Below are 16,646 nucleotides of genomic sequence, written 5' to 3'. Positions count from 1 at the left end.
TTGATTGTTTCCAACCACACTGTGTATTTAATCATCAATGGGAAACACCTTGTAAGCATCATATATTATTTAGCTTTATTTAAAAGAGGCATATAAACATGATCGATGAGCATAATCTCATCTTACAATTCTCTCAGAGTACTGATGTTTCCAATTTCTTTTGGAATTGGTCCTGTCAATCTGTTTCCCCCAAGAGAGCTGCAACCATCCATTTTTCACTTTCAGTTCCAATCCGAAATGAAAAGGATAGAGAAAATTAAATTATATTATAACCATTTTCCCTCGATAATCTATTAAGATAATTAACATACATTACTTCGAGTCGTGTGGAGCCCCATGTTGAAGGGATTGTACCGTTAAGGTAGTTTCGAGTAAGGTCACTTCATGAAGCAGAAACAACAGCCGTAAGTTATTGTTGAGTCAGTTACTGCAAAAATATGAGTGAAAAGTAACTTTTTTGCTACTTACATTCCCTTGAGGTAGGGCAACTTGCTCAAATCTGTTGGAAGCATACCTTGGAGATTTTGGGACTTTAGAGATCTGTGCTTCCAGAGAAATTGTAATTATAAAGCTAATGTCCAAACAATAACTCTAAATGATAATTACAATTTATTATCAGTAAATAATATTTGAATATTCATTTTCTATAAAATTCAGCTATAATCCAAGAAAATTTATATTATAACAAACTGCATTCAATGAATTAATATATTTTTCCATTCAAAATTTACTACTAACCAATGCCAGAGACTTTATGTCATTATTCTTTTCTTTTGTGAAAAATCAACGAATCAAATAGCCCATGTATTAGCTAGGGCCACTAACTCTATGCCTCGTTTGATGGACTGGCAGCAGATGCCTCTAGCTATTATTCATGATATACTGCTGTCTGATATTAATAATAATTGAGCAGTATAATTTTCAAAAAATAAAAAATACCCATGATATGATGCTAAATGGGCACTACAAATTAAGTTACTCAAATAGTCCTAGAAAAATGGGATTATTAAGAAAGCAAAGTGGGTTTTGCTTTAAGAAACTGGAGAGGCCATGGTCCCTGTTTCCAGAATTTTGTAAGCCTTTTATTTTAATATTATATATAAGGGAGAAAACACTTAATTTATATTCTCCTTGGAAAAAATATTTTATAAGTTTTTGTTTGATCAAAAAAAAAAATTTGTTTGATCAAAATATTTTAAAACAATATCTATCTATCTATATATATATTTCAAAAAAAAAAATCTATACATAAGGTTAAAAAAAAAAAGAAGAAACAAATATTTTTTAGTTATTTCCAAAAACTGTTGCTCTCTAATATATACACATATAACTTAAAAAAATTTCTGAACTTTTCTTCCTTAATTAGTTAAAATCTTTCTCCAATGAATAAGTAAAAAAAAAAATACAGTATTATGATTATTTCTTGGCTAGAGGGACAGAGACATACATGAACGTAACATGGCAGATGGTGCCACAATCACAAGTTATGTTATTATCTTGTATGGGTTCTGGTTTCCCCCATCCTGATTTGTTGGAGCATGAATCAACGTTAATGTTCCAGTCTTTCTTCCCTAGTGTCTTCCCTATTTCACGAAGGCCTTCCACTGCAAGATATACGTATATAATCAAGAAAAGAAAAAAAGAGTTAAGGAAATCAGAGAAGGTTCAAAATCAAGATTATGGTTTATATATGCATGTGGTTTGCAATATTAGACCTTCATCATTTGGCAATTCAGCAGCTTCAAGAACTAAACTTGTGAAGCAAAAGATGGTAACAGAAGCAACAAGTAGTCTAAAGAACAACATTTTTTTCGATGTATATTTAGCAATCTTAGATGGCTTCTATTTATTGTGTGTGAGAGTATGGAGAGGGGAAGAGAAAATGGGAATTGGTAAGCTTTAGAGATTGGGACAAAAGTCTATTTCAAGAAGAAAAAGGAAGAAGAAGTCAGCAACCCTTTTGACAATAACTTCTATTGCATTCTTTAAGGGTGTTGGGAGTGAGTTCTACTATCTAATCTAAGATCGTTTAATGAAGAGTTTTATCAATACTTACAAGAAAAAAAGTATATAATACCTCGTGGAGCGGTTAGTGGTAATTAAGGCACACTTGAGAGTACTTGTGGTAATATTTAAAAAAAAAAAAAAGAGAGAGATGCAATGTTGCATTCAAGCATTAAGCTTATTTAGTCTTTTACCAGATTAAAAGAAAAAAAAAAAAAGAAAAAGGAAAAATGATTGTGAAGAAGTAGTCAACAACTTGTCGACCAAGTATCCTCTAGTTGATCTTTCTGCATATGTATGAAGTGAAAGGTCTCAAGTTTTATACCTCTATACCAAAAAGCTTTCACTAATTTGATGAGTAAAAGGGAGATTGCCCTTTGTTGTGTAGCCTACATGTTCTTTCAACCCATTGAATCTCCCAATGGATAAAAAAATAAAATCAACTACTTGTTATTTGTTATATTATATCATCTAGCATATATATTATATATATATATATATATGTAAGATAATTGGAATGCAAGCTTAACTTAAAGAATTTTTACAAGAATAGGATTTCTTCTAATTTTTTATTGAAAATACATAAAGGAGATGAAATTTACCAGAAAATAAATTTCAAAATCTTCTGATTAAGAACCCTCAAAAAAACAAAAATCTTCTGATTAAGGCATGCATAGGGATGGCGCGCTACCTAATATTTTTGGGTAATGATTTGACCCGTCATATATACATTCAGATGTAATTTGACAGATTGTAAATGAGCTAAATTAATCGAGACTAGCTCAAGTATCAGCACAATAAAAACTCCCTCAAACTCGTTTGTTAAGCTTTCTAAACTGGAGCTTGGTTTATTAGCTTGCGAGCTAGCCAATGGTGAATCAGTCCCAAAGAGTTAGAAGGCCTCGAAACCCAAAGAGTTAAAATCCTTTTGGCACCTATGCATGTTCACCTCTTAAGCTAGCTTTATGGAGTCAAGTTCTCAATAAGTCAAGATTAATTAAGCTTACATCAAAATTACATCACTTTAATTTCATAGGTTTCGAGCTGAGTTCGTTTATAGTTATCGAATCAAGTTCAAGCAAAGTCGAGTTTAGCTATTTTTTAGACGATCTGAATTCCAACTCATCAAACCTCAGCTATTTTACCGTCACGCAGTACTGTCTAACATTAACTAGAAAATAGCCAATCAAACCAAATAATAGGACAATGAAAAGGATATCCCATCTACAATTAATAGTGTGGACACAATTAAGAGTAAGCCTTCCTATTATAGTAGAATAGCATTGACTTGACTTAGTTATAGAGATATTTGCTTGAAAAGTCTTTGCACGATATTAACCACAACTAACTGTGATATAGAAAAGTGGGGTACGTATGTTTGTTTTGTGAATTTTCTATAATGATGTGACATGAAGTCAATTGACCCAATTATAAGGCTGCTTCTAGGCAAACCTCGTGGCTGTCTCCGCACCCCCTGCCTCCTTTATCACTAAGCGAAAAATACTGACTCCAATTTTTAATATTTTGTAAATGTCATAATAATTTATTTATTTTTTTAAATTTTTGATAACTCCAATTGTTAATATTTTACAAATACATTTTTATAATTTGTAAAAAAAAGTTTTTTTAAAATTGCTAAATTACAATATATATATATATATATTATATATATATATATATTATTATTATTATTATTATTCAGACGTAATTTGACGGAATGTAATGAGTCCAAATCGTTTATGAGTAGCTCCAATAAAACCTCGTTCAAATTTGTTCGCTAAGCTTTCCAAATTGGAGCTCGATTTATTAGCCTGCGAGCCAGCCAATGGTGGATCAATCCCAAAGAGTTAGAAGGCCTCGAAACCGAAAGAGTTAAAATCCTTTTGGCTTCTATGCATGTTCACCTCTGAAGCTAGCTTTATGGACTCAAGTTCTCATAAGTCAAGATTAATTAAGCTTACATCAAAATTACATTACTTTAGTTTTATAGATTTCGAGCCGAGTTTATTTATAGTTATTGAATCAAGTCTGAAGCAAGCTCAAGTTTAGCTATTTTTTAAATTAGCCGAACTCTAACTCTCACCACCATGCAACACTGTCTAACATTAACTAGATAACAACCAATCAAAACAAAATAATAGAAAGTGAAAAGGATATCCCACCTACAACTAATTGTGTGGGTAACTACGTAATTAAGAGTCTTGCAAAGTCTTTGCAAAATAATAGAAAGTGAAAAAGGATAGCATTGACTTATATAATAGAAAGTGAAAAAGGATAGCATTGACTTATATATATATATATATATATATATATATGTGTGTGTGTGTGTGTGTGTGTGTGTGTGTGTGTATTTTAATAAATGAGAAGAAAAAAACGTTGCAGTTTTCTTCTTAAAAAGAAAAAAAACCCTAAACCCCAACTTCATTTATCGATACTCTTATCTTAAACTAACTAAATAAAAGAACCCTAAATCCCTAATTATTTTCTTCCATTCCCTAAAGCAAAGTAAATCTAAATCTCAAATTAGTAAATTGCACTCTTTTTAATTGAAATCTAAACGCTTATTGTGCTGCATTTTTTATTTGGAGAACGTGGTATTTTCTTAGTATGTGTTGCTGCGGGTTTGGTGGTGCTATGTCATAAAGATATCAATTATAAGTCTTTATTTTTAATGATGGGGACCATATTGCCTCATTGTATGCTCTTTCTTTGTGGTTTTGTATATGGTCCAACATATTATTTTTGATAGGCTAATAATCCGTTTGGAATAAATGAATCCCATAAAATTTATAGAATTCTTTTGGACGTTCAAAATTTTATGTTTGGAATAAAAAGAAATGCATATTTCAATTTATGAATTGAAACCTCTAAGATTGGATATAAATAACTCAAATTTTATAAAAAATTGGAGGAATTTTCAAATAAATTCCATAAAATTGAACCATCTAAATTATTATTGACAAAATTATCTTTTGTTCCTATTATCCAAAAATTCATAGCCCTAATCTCTCTCTCTCTCTCTTTCTCTACCCTCAGCTGCTTATCTCCTACTCTACACATTTCTGAGCTACCATATTTAGATCATGTAAGCAGGTTAATGGCATTTTTTATTTTCGTCATAAATTAGATTAAAGGATTCTCTTCTTTTCTTTTTGGTAATAAAGAGAGCACTAGGCTCTAAGAAGAAACACACAACCTAGTGTAGGTAACTCCCACTAAATCATGAAGAAGCCAACTGTCCAATCCTTGAGGAGGCCCATCCAGAACATGGGTACCAGAGCTTAGCTGCTGGCATTTTCGAAGGATAATCCGCACAGTAATAATTTGGGTAAAGGATTCTCTTTGTTTGTGAAACAGATGTAAAATGCATTAGGTATATAATAATTTGGATATCACTAAACATGTGGAATAATTTGCTTTGCTATTTGCAATTGTTGATGGTTCCGGTGTTTTAGTTGCACCACAAAAAAAGCTAAATAGTGACTAAATTTTCAGTCGATTTAAAACAAAAGGATTTTCAACGTTGAAAAAGGCTATATAAGGGTGGCCAAAATCCGATTTATTGGAGATCGGAACCGTCGATTCGAAACCGGTTGTGGAACCAAAATTGAAACTTTGCGGAAACTAGAACTGATCAGAATCGGAACTATAACCGAAGAGTTGCGGTCGGTTCTGGTTCTAAGTTTTTTAAAAGTGTGAATTAGCAGTTCTGAGAATTAGCTAGAATCGAAGGTTTTGACTACCCGGTTAGAATCGGCCGTTCCAATTGGTTCAACTGACGGTTCAAAAAATTTGAATTCTGATTTATAATGGCTAGAACCAGTGGTTCAACTGATTAAAGTTGTTGTTCGAGCTGACGGTTTCCAATCGGTTTTAACACTTTTTTTTAATTTTTAAAAAATTTTTATCAGTAATCCTCAAATTAACCTTCAAAAGAACTATAAGTGGCAATATATCAACTAGTTTTAAGGGTATTTGTAGAAGTTAGATTTTTTGGATTTACTATAACTACCCCATTATTTTCATTCATCCTCACACCAAGTTATTTCTCTCTACTCTCTAAGCTCTCCAATTTATAATTACTATCCAAATTATTGCCGAACATTTCTCCATATCTAATTAATCTCCTTGAAAATTTTCAAATTATTTCAATAATATCTCCAATCTCTAATTATTCCCTCTAATTTTTTCATACTCAATTTTCAAGTATACTCTATAATGGCAAGTAGCGGAAATTTAAGTTCGCAAAAGGCAAGAGAAATGTTGGAGAGACACAAAATCTAGTTTCATCTATGCATATGAACGATATGTTTGACTTCACTCCCAATTAATTCGATTTTGAGGATATCCAAATGAAAATAGGGATGTTCAAACTCAAGAATCCGAATTTAATTATGAAAACAACTCATAACAAGGGTATGATCAAGGTACACAGTTTGTTCGATCACCAAGACAAAATTCTGACATATTAACAATTTATTTCATGAAGAAATTTAAAAAAGACAATTTTATGATGTAATTGCAATTATTATGGAGTATCTTATAAATATAAACAAGTGGGTGGCTATGTGAAACAACCTAAAATTTATTTTCAAAAGATCAAATTAAATTTAATTCTAAATGCCACGTATAAGTTTATTTTGCGAATTAAATTATTATACAATATTCAAATTGGTTTGATTTATGCAAATCAAATAAAACCCAAATAACCAAAACCCAAACTAAGTAAACCCAAATCAACTTCCTGGAGAAGTTGTTGACCAATTTGTTGACTAACAATAATAATAATAAGAAAATTAAAAAAAATTTAATTAAATTCTAAAACTACCCAAAATCCACGCCATTTTTTTATGCAGTGAAATTATTGAATAAATAATATTTTAAAGGATGCATTTCAAATAAACCTAAATGTTAAGGATACTCGTATTTATTAAATAATTTCTAAAAATCAAATAAGAATTCAAGGAATTTGATGTGAATTTCATTGACTATTGAATTTGAAACAAATAAATTTTATGACCTTCATATAAAAGATATTTTATTTAAAGTGCTTAGTTTTTTATAATAAATAAGTTGAAAAGTATTCTTTTTCGCATTTTTTTAATAAGGATTAACTTCGAAGTTATTTGAATGCAAATATTTATCATTGAAATTTGGTGTATTTTTAAGAAAGTTCCATGATTTTACTTGGCCTAACTCACATGCTTATGAACAATGAAAACATGGAGTTGGGGGCTGGTTTGCACGATTATAGGGACCAAATCAGAAAGGCATCCAACTTACGGTACATGAGGACATCATTGACTTCATATTTTGCATATATGTGTACCACTATTTACAGTACTTTGAGAATGTTTTATTATATGTAACTAATGGATATTTTAAAATGATGTTTCATGATAATATTTTATTAGGTTCCTAAAGTTCATATTCTCATTAAACATACATAAAATTAAAATCAAAGTCACATTCCATTACTGTAAGATAACAAGATAACATACTAAGTTGAAAAGGCACACTACTACAGCAACCACAATACCAACCATAGTGCCTGCAGAAATACCTTCCGAAGGGGGTACAAAATCTGCATGTGGAAAGAATATTAAAAAGATTTTTCAATTCAGGAAAGCATGAAAAAGAAAAGTAATGTTAAAACTCTAACTTTAACAATGGTTTACACTAGAAGTGGAAGCTTAAAAAGGTCATTAACTCACTTGGAATGACATAGATGGCAGACATAAGAGGACCATACACTCCTGTAGTCGGAATGCCAGTCGTCCCTTTTCCATTCCAATAAAGGCGTATCCCCAATGTTTGACTTGTAACAATGGTGGGTAAAATTTTTGACAATTGCCTTACCAGCCCCACCAGCTTCCTCCTTAATATTAAAATCCTTTTGCATAAGCTTTCCCTGTCAAAGGTAAAATAATTATGATATCAACTATTTTAGATGAAAATTACACTTCAAGGCAATCGAAAATTATTACAGATTAGTTCATAGCCAATTTGTAATATTCCATCGAGAAATAGAGTTACTAATAGCAATGAAATTTCTTATCCAAGATGTGCCTTCCATACCTAATTATCCATCCTTAATGCTTTGCTATTCCATCGAGACATTATATTAAATTGATAAGCTACATACCTGAATGTAAATATCAAAAATGCGCCTTCCGAGCCTACTATATGTATTGTCATTAGTAAACATTATCTAAGCAAAGTGGAGACCAATAGTGTAGTTCCCATTTCGCATGCAGAAACCATAATAAGTGAGAGAGATTGGAGAAATGCGTGCAGTCATGTATAATGCAGAAGTGCCAGCGACGAGCTTTGTTGTGTTTGTGGCGATGTAGGAATTTGCATTGGTAGAATCATCCATGAAATTACCAGTATTGCTAAATGCCCAATTAGTTGTATTTGATAGAATCTTGAAGGTCCAGCTCTATCTATATCGTCTTCATATAAGGTTCCATTGATAGTAGCTTCTCTCCCTCCACAATTTATATGAAAGAATAGAAAGGTAGCACAAAATCTAACAACACATAGTCAAATAAAAGTAATATTTATTTATGGTAGTGAAATTAGTAAGAGAAAGATATGATTCTATTTGTCCAATGCATTAACTTTGTTTGTTTCCCAAACAATGTTGGAAATTAAAATTTTAAAGGGCATATGAGTGTTGTGGCTTATGGGCAACCGCCATTTCTACTTATTTTAGTAATAGTTGGACCTAACCATAAGCCCAAGCCTAATTCTAGGCTCTAAATAATAATTTAAACAAAACTTTTACTTACTTTTGGGTAAACGCAATAGTAAATGAATATATAAGCATATATATGATTCAAATCTCAAAAAAGTGGAAAAGTATAACAAACTTACGATACATTGCCCATTAAAGAGTTTGTAAATAAGTTTCTCTGGAAAGCAACAAGAAATTTGATCATTTAGATACCATGTGCGCGTGCGAGAGAGAGAGAGAGAGAGAGAAAATGAGACTGAAGTTCCTACATGTTCCGTTCTTGACATGTGCTTTGACTTGTGACATTGTTGTAGGACAAATCACAGCACATTGCATAAAAATAAAATAAAAATAAAAAAAAAAAAGCTTGTTATTTGAGTAGCTCCATCAAATATGTTCAATATGGACAATTACATCTATACTAATACCATATTTTGTTAAGAGTGAATTTCAACCTTATTTCATGTACGATAATAAAAGGTTATCGTTTTTTCAAATAACAATTACCTATTGCCTGATTACATGATATATGGATATAAACCACTATAGGCAAGTATTTACCATTTTGCATAATCATCCTTAGGGTCATATGCTAATTATGCAACTTGTTGATATGTGCATACTACCACAGTGCAACCTAACCTTATAAATAATCAAACTATAACAAAATTAAAATTTTTTATTCTCTCAGTCAAAAAAAAAAAAAAAAAAACAATAAGAGTGGGGAGTGAAAAATCTCGGATTTGAGACCTCTCGACCACAAGGATTTTCCATTAATTTGGTAAGCGTAAAGGAGATGTATACCTTATCATTGTGTCTCACAATGCTATTCCGACTCATTTGACCTCTCAATGAATAAAAACAAAAAATTCCTTAATTCCAATTACTTTGCATAATGACTTGGTTCTTAGGCTTCGTGCTCAACATATTAACATGTACAAGGCTCAAGTATTATTCTAATAAATGGAGAATATAAAATCAAGAGAAATGGTATTCCTCTTGTATATTTAGCAATCTTAAATGGTTTCTTTTTTTTTTTTTTTTGTAAGAGTATGTAGAAGGGAAGAGAAAAATGGGTTTGTAAGCTTTAGAGATTGGGACAAAAGTCTATTTTAAGAAGAAAAAAGAAAGAAGTCAGCATCCTATTTGGCAATAACTTCTCTTGCATTCTTTAAGGGTGTTAGGAGTCAGTTCTACCCTCTAATCTAAGATCGTCTAATGAAGAGTTTTATCAATACTTACAAGAAAAGAGGGATATAATACCTCGTGGAGTACTCGTGGTAATATAAAAAATAAAAAATAAAAAAAAAAAAAAAAAGAAGAGAGAGAGAGAGAGCGAGATGTAATGTTGCATTCAAGTATTAAAAGTATGTAGTCTTTTACCAGATTTAAAAAAGAAAAAAGGAAAAGAAAAACGATTATCAAATAATAGTCAACAACTTGCCGACTAGATATGCTCTGGTTGATCTTCCTGCTTAAATAGGAAGTAAAAGGTCTCAAATTCTATACCTTTAAACCAAAAAGTTTTGGTCAATTTGGTGAGTAAAAGAGAGATTGTCTCTTATCGTATAGCCAACAATGTTCTTTCAAGCCATTGGACCTTCCAATGAATAAAAAAAAGTCAACTAATTGTTATTTGTTATATTATATTATGTGAGCATATATATATATATATATATATATATATATATATATATATATATATATATATATATATAAAATGCAAGCTTAAATTAAAGAATTTTTACAAGAGGAGATGATTTTGGACCTACTTAATATTTTAGGATACTGACTTGACTCGTCTATACATGTAATTTGACATATTGTAAATGAGCCAAATTAATCGAGAGTAGCTCAAGTATCGGCGTAATAAAAACTCCCTCAGACTCGTTTGCTAAGCTTTTCAAACTGGAGCTCAGTTTATTAGCTTGCAAACCAGCCAATGGTAGATCAATCCCAAAGAGTTAGAAGGCCTCGAAACCCAAAGAGTTAAAATCCTTTTGGCTCCTATGCATGGACTCAAGTTCTCCATAATTCAAGATTAATCAAGCTTAAATCAAAATTACATCACTTTAATTTTATAGATTTCGAGCTGAGTTCATTTATAGTTATTGAATCAAGTCTGAAGCAAGCTCGAGTTTAGCTATTTTTTAAACTATTTGAATTCCAATTCATTAAACCTCAGCTCTTTTACCGTCATGCAGTACTGTCCAACATTAACTAGAAAACAGCGAATCAAACCAAATAATATGACAATGAAAAGGATATCCCATCTACAATTAATTGTGTGGGTGACTACGAAATTAAGAGCAAGCCTCTCCTACTGTAGTAGAATAGCATTGACTTGACTTAGTTATTGAGATATTTGCTTGAAAAGTCTTTGCACGATATTAACCACAACTAACTGTGATGTAGGCATGTTTGTTTTGTGAATTTCTATAATGATGTGACGTGAAGTCAATTATAAGGCTGTTTAGGCAACCTCCTAGCTGTCTCTGCACCCCTACCTCCTTTATCACTGAGCGCTAAATACTGGCTCCAATTTTTAATATTTTGTATATGTCTTAATAATTTATATTTTTCTAAGTTCTGATAACTCGAATAGTTAATATTTTACAATACATTTTTATAATTTGTGAAAAAAAGTTGTTTTTAAAATTGCTAAATTACAAAATAATAGCTCTGATTATCAATATTTTATAATTCTTTTTAAGAATTTATAAGAAATGGACTTTTTTTTTAGTTGTTGGATTAGAAAATAATAGCTTTAAGTTACCAATATTTTACAATATTTCCTAATAATTTGTGAAGAAGTGGCATTTTTTGTAGAATGGTTGATTACAAACAACTCCAGTTGCTATTATTTTATAACAATTTCAAATATTTTGTAAAAGATAATTTTTTAAAAGAAAAAAAGTTAGTGATTTACAAAATAATAGGTCTGATTGTCAAAATTTTATAATATTTTGTACACTATATCTTTTTTTTCAAAAAAAAAATGATAATTTACAAAATAATAGCTTTTTTTAGGAATAAAATAACTGCATTAATTAGAAGAATCCTGCAACACAAGATGGGAAATAGAGGAAGGAACTTCCTCAATCCAAATAGAAAAATCTAAAATAGACAATGATAAACGAGATAAAGCATGAGCAACCTCATTGCCTTCTCTATGTGTGTGAACACAACTCCATGTAGAAGCATTGGAAAGCAACCGACTTTAAGGAGAGAACACGAGTGCCATACTCTGTTTCTAGTAGAAAATCCTGCTGAATATGTTGCACAAAGAATAGTGCATCTATTTCCAAAATAAAAGAAGAGAAGCCTAACTCAAGGGCCATTTGTAAACCGAAAATAGCTGCTTCTGCTTCCGCTTGGTTAACACTCAACAACAGTTGCTCACGCTTGCAACCAGACGCCATCACACTACCTTGCGATTCTCTAATCACAGAGCCAAGTCCACAACCTTGAGAAGACCCAAAAGAGGTATCAACATTAAGCTTAAAACTATGTGCCGGAGGAGGGACCCATAGAACCGTCCTTGCTTCGTTACTCGAACTTCTATTGCCAAAATTAGCTGATTGAAAATCGAACAAACACTGCAAGCCCTACTGAACCACTTCCTCAACATTTAGAGTTTTCTGTTGAAACTTCTGCAGGTTGGGAGCTCGCCAAAGAGACCACGCGGCCATGGAAAAGATGTGAACTTGTTCCTGACAGAGACGTTGCGATAGCTCCTAAAACCAGTCAAAGAAAGGCACCTGCAGATATTGATCCACTCGAATTCGCAATGGACATTATAGCCAAACAAGTCTGTCCTTCATACAATCCTTAAACACATGAGTGACATCCTCAAGCCCTTCTCCACACATAACATAGACAGGATCAAAATCCAGCCCCCCTTTGTTAAGTTCTCTTAGAACGGGTAACTGGTTTATATAAGCACGGAAAAGAAAATGTTTTACCTTAGCTGGCATACCCTGCTTCCAAATAACAAGGAGGTACCCACTCCGAATTGAATACTGTCCATCCTTGTTTCATTCCAAATAACAATATTAGTAGGACGAGATAAACTCAACGGTATCACAACAATAGTTCTAGCTTCACTTTGAGTAAAAATGGATCTAACAAGATTATCATTCCATGTAAGCGACTCAAAATCGAAAAGATCACTTACAGTAGCTGTGTGACTTAGGATTGAAACTGGAGTGTAGCTCCCTTAGGAAGCCATTTGTCATGCCAAATACGAATAGTTGTTCCATTTCCCACACGCCATCGACACCCTTTCTCAATGATCCACCTAACATTAACCAGACTAAACCATGTGAAATTAGGTTGAAAACCCCTCCTCGACTCCAAAAGTTAGACGTTGGGTAGTATCTCGCTTTCAAAATTCTAGCCAGCATCGAAATAGGAAATTTGAGAAGCCGCCATCCTTGCTTGGCCAGCAAAGCCAAATTAAAAATATGAACAGCACCAAACCCAACACCACCCCCTGCTTTTGCATAACAAAGCTTGTCCCATGAGATGAGCTCCAGTGAATCTTTTTCTCATCAACTTTCTGCCTCCACCAAAAATTTGCAACAAGTGATTCAATTTTACGGCAAACCTCCAATGGGAAGAGAAAACAGCTCATAATATAGTTTGGAATAGCTTGTGCCACTGATTTGATGAGGATTTCTTTACCTGCCCTTGATAAAGTCTTCTCCTTCTACAGTGTTATTTTTATAGTATTTTAATATAGTTTTTATTAGGATTTTTAGTATTTTTAATTACTTTATTTAGTTTTTATTTTAGTTTTATTTATGTTTTTATGTAAAGCTTTCTTGAATTATAATTCACTTGATCTTAAGGAAATTTATAGGGTTTTGACACATAAAAGAGCAAAATAAAGCAAAACACTCGGGCTCTAGCACGCTCTGCCCGTGCACATCAGCACACCCGTGCTAGATTCAAGGAAAATTAAGTGGAGACTCAGACTCTAGCACGCTCAAGCTGTGCTATATGACATGCCCGTGCCAAAAGAGGACATCAACCCAAAGGCGCGTTTGCCTAAGCACGGCCCGTGTTGCATTTCATCATGGAGACTCAGAGCCTAGCACGGCCTAGCCGTGCTATGTGGCATGCCCGTGCCACAAATCCTTATCTAGGATTGCCCCTGAGCACGGCCCGTGCTGAACCCTCCGTAGAATCAAGTTTCGACATGCCCAGACCGTGCCTCACAGCACGCCCGTGCTATAAATCAAGTGCTGTTTTGAGTCGAAAACGCCAGCCAGTCCCTATCACTTACATGGGCCCGCCTGAATACTTTCTTGATGTGCAAATCAAGTTCTAATCCTACTTAGGCGCATGGAAGAGTCCTAATTGAGAAGAAATTCAAAGCCTAACCAGTTTCCTATTTCCAAAAAGATTTCTTACTTAACGAGGACCCTATTTCCTAAACGAAGTCGGATTTTCTCCTAGGAAATCTATATAAAGAGAGGAGCCATTCGTTATACTGTTCATCTCCAGCTTTGATAATTTTTGTTATACTGTTCTTCTCTCTCTCCAAGACTTCAAGTGTTCAAGATTTGTGCCAAGATTCAAGGAAGCCGTCCAGAATTAATTGTTGACTAGTTTTTATCTCTAAACTCTTAATCTTGTTTTATTCTTTCTTTATTCTGATTGATTATGGAATTTTTATCAAGTATTATTGAGTTTTATTTAATTACTATGTCGAACTAAACTCTCATACTAGGGATTTGATGTAGCTTAATTTCTTTTCCAATTTATAATATTAGATTTGTTTTTCTTTGTTCAAAGTATAATTTATTATTAAACTTAATGCTTGCAGGCAGAGTTTCTCCCCTGGATTGATTTATTTCGTTAATCACTATTAGGAGAAGGGTTCTTGATATGAAAAAAAGTAATAAATTACATGAGAATAATAACTTGATGCGGAAGCTATATGGTTTGACTCATGGGGGGGTTTTCATAAGTTAATGACCTTAAGTTATGAATTCACAAAACAAACTATAAAACATAACGATTTAATCCATGTTTGATTGCACTATTGGAAGATAGGTCATTAGACCGAGTTAAAATAGCCAATAATACATCAGGAGAGCTTGTTAGTGATTTTAGGGTTGTTTCCCCTACTTGAACAATTAAAATTGATTCATGAACTAATAAAATAAATTAGATAGAATTAAGTGAAGTCAAAATCCCTAGTAGCCTTTAGACCCTGATTTCTTTAATCAAAATTGATTTGCTTGATTTCTTTTTATTCTCTTTTACTTGTTGAATTTAATTTCTTAAAATAACTCCCATTATTGCTGTTTAAATAATAGTAGGTTAACATAATTTTGGTACTTGGTATACAATCCTTATGGACACGATACTTTACTCATTCTATATTACTTGTTGCGATTTTGTACACTTGCGAAAATCACTGTCAAGTTTTTGGCGCCGTTGTCGGGGATTGGCGTTACCTATATCAATACTAATTATCCTATTATTAATTTAGATATTTGTTTCTATTTTTTATTTATTTAATTTAATTTTTCTGGAAGATTATTTCAGGTGTTTATACCAAGAAGATAAAGTAGAACTGAACCCTTGATCTTTGATCTAGAAATCGAAAAAACTTATTGTAGGAACAACGCTGCTAGAAGAGCATGTGAGAACAAACCAGAACAGTAAGCAAACATGGACGATGAAGTTAACCCTCAGAATGGACCTCAACCCCATGTCCGCACCTTGCGAGATTACACAACACCTTCTCTCAATGGAACAACCTCGAGTATCACTTGACCTAGGGTGGAAGCTAACAATTTTGAAATTAAACCTGCAATTAACCAAATGCTTTCCTCCTCAATTAAATATGGAGGTTTACCTAGTGAAGATCCTAATGCCCATATCACTAATTTCCTGGAGATTTGCGATACTTTCAAACAAAATGGAGTTTCTGAGGATGCCATAAATAATGACTCTTTCTTTTCACTCTTAGGGACAAAGCACGATCCTGGTTACAATCATGCCCTGCTGGAAGTTTTACAACATAAGAAGATAGCCCAAAAATTTTTAGCAAAATTCTTTCCATCTTCAAAGACCATAAAACTGCGCAATGAGATAATGACCTTTGTCCACCATGATCAAGAGAGTTTGTATGAAGCTTGGGAGAGATTCAAGGACTTATTGAGAAAGTGCCCACATCACAGCTTACCTAAGTGGTTACAGGTACAAACCTTTTATAATGCATTATCTCCTAACATTAAGATTACTCTAGATGCAGCTGCAGGTAGATCTTTTGAAAGAAAAGAAATTGATGAGGCATATGACTTGATAGAAGAGATGGCAAGCAATAGCCATTATCAAAGCAACTCTAAAAGGAAGAAGACTGCAGGAGCTTATGAGATTGATGTCATCACTGCACTCAATGCCAAGGTAGACAATATGGTAAGGAAGTTGGACTTATTAACTACTAACTCGGTTAATTCTATTGTGCAAGCTTGTGACAAGTGTAATGGACAACATGAGATTGGAGAATGCATGTTAGATTCTTTAAATCCATAAACTTTGGAGCAAGTAAATTATGTGATGAATCAAGGAAGGAAGAATTACCCGTACTCTAACTCTTATGATAACAGGTTGAGAAATCACCTTAATCTTTCGTATGGGAATCCAAACAACGCCTTTAAACGCACCACCAGGTTTTCTACCTCAAGAGGAAAAGTCTCATGATGATCTCCTTACTTCCCTCTCTAAATCGCACATGGACTTCATGAACGAAACCCGAGGAAACAACAAAATCAAACAAGCTGCGATAAGGAACTTGGAGATTCAATAGGACAGTTTGCAAACATAATGGCCTCCTGACCCCAAGGTACATTGCCTAGTAATACTGAAAAAATCCTAAGGAACA

The 16,646-nt window shown here is 32.8% G+C and overlaps 1 protein-coding gene, 1 long non-coding RNA gene and 1 other non-coding gene across 3 annotated transcripts; 1 reads left to right on the top strand and 2 right to left on the bottom strand.

The window, feature by feature from the left end:
• Window positions 1–100: 100 nt before the first annotated feature.
• LOC149491897 (putative leucine-rich repeat receptor-like serine/threonine-protein kinase At3g14840) lies at window positions 101–2,050 on the bottom strand. The gene is made up of 5 exons (XM_089716979.1): window positions 1,716–2,050; window positions 1,448–1,604; window positions 469–540; window positions 312–380; window positions 101–198 (listed from the first exon to the last, which is right to left on the bottom strand). The coding sequence occupies exons 1-5, from the start codon at window positions 1,804–1,806 to the stop codon at window positions 123–125; spliced, it is 465 nt and encodes a 154-aa protein (XP_089573105.1). The 5' UTR covers window positions 1,807–2,050; the 3' UTR covers window positions 101–122.
• Window positions 2,051–11,962: 9,912 nt separating this feature from the next.
• LOC149491896 (uncharacterized) lies at window positions 11,963–14,429 on the top strand. The gene is made up of 2 exons (XR_016319231.1): window positions 11,963–12,229; window positions 12,403–14,429. It is a non-coding gene; the product is annotated as an uncharacterized LOC149491896 (long non-coding RNA).
• A 1,409-nt stretch (window positions 14,430–15,838) lies between these two features.
• On the bottom strand, window positions 15,839–15,945 carry LOC149491895 (small nucleolar RNA R71). The gene has a single exon (XR_016319233.1). It is a non-coding gene; the product is annotated as a small nucleolar RNA R71 (small nucleolar RNA).
• Between the last annotated feature and the right edge of the window lie 701 nt (window positions 15,946–16,646).

Source organism: Jatropha curcas, unplaced genomic scaffold, assembly GCF_041381405.1.
Source record: "Jatropha curcas cultivar XTBG-Jc1 unplaced genomic scaffold, XTBG_Jcur_1.0 HiC_scaffold_261_pilon, whole genome shotgun sequence".
Taxonomy (NCBI): Eukaryota; Viridiplantae; Streptophyta; class Magnoliopsida; order Malpighiales; family Euphorbiaceae; genus Jatropha; species Jatropha curcas.
The sequence above is the reverse complement of the archived record's forward strand: the minus strand, read 5'-3'. Positions and strand labels throughout refer to the sequence as shown.

What these genes read in the sequence shown, in the direction of transcription:
- LOC149491897 (XM_089716979.1), bottom strand. Translation starts at nt 1,806, where the DNA reads ATGTTGTTCTTTAGACTACTTGTTGCTTCTGTTACCATCTTTTGCTTC. An exon ending in TGAATTGCCAAATGATGAAG is followed by an intron (nt 1,605 to 1,715) that starts GTCTAATATTGC and finishes TATATCTTGCAG; the next exon opens with TGGAAGGCCTTCGTGAAATA. An exon ending in TCCACACGACTCGAAGTAAT is followed by an intron (nt 199 to 311) that starts GTATGTTAATTA and finishes GGATGGTTGCAG; the next exon opens with CTCTCTTGGGGGAAACAGAT.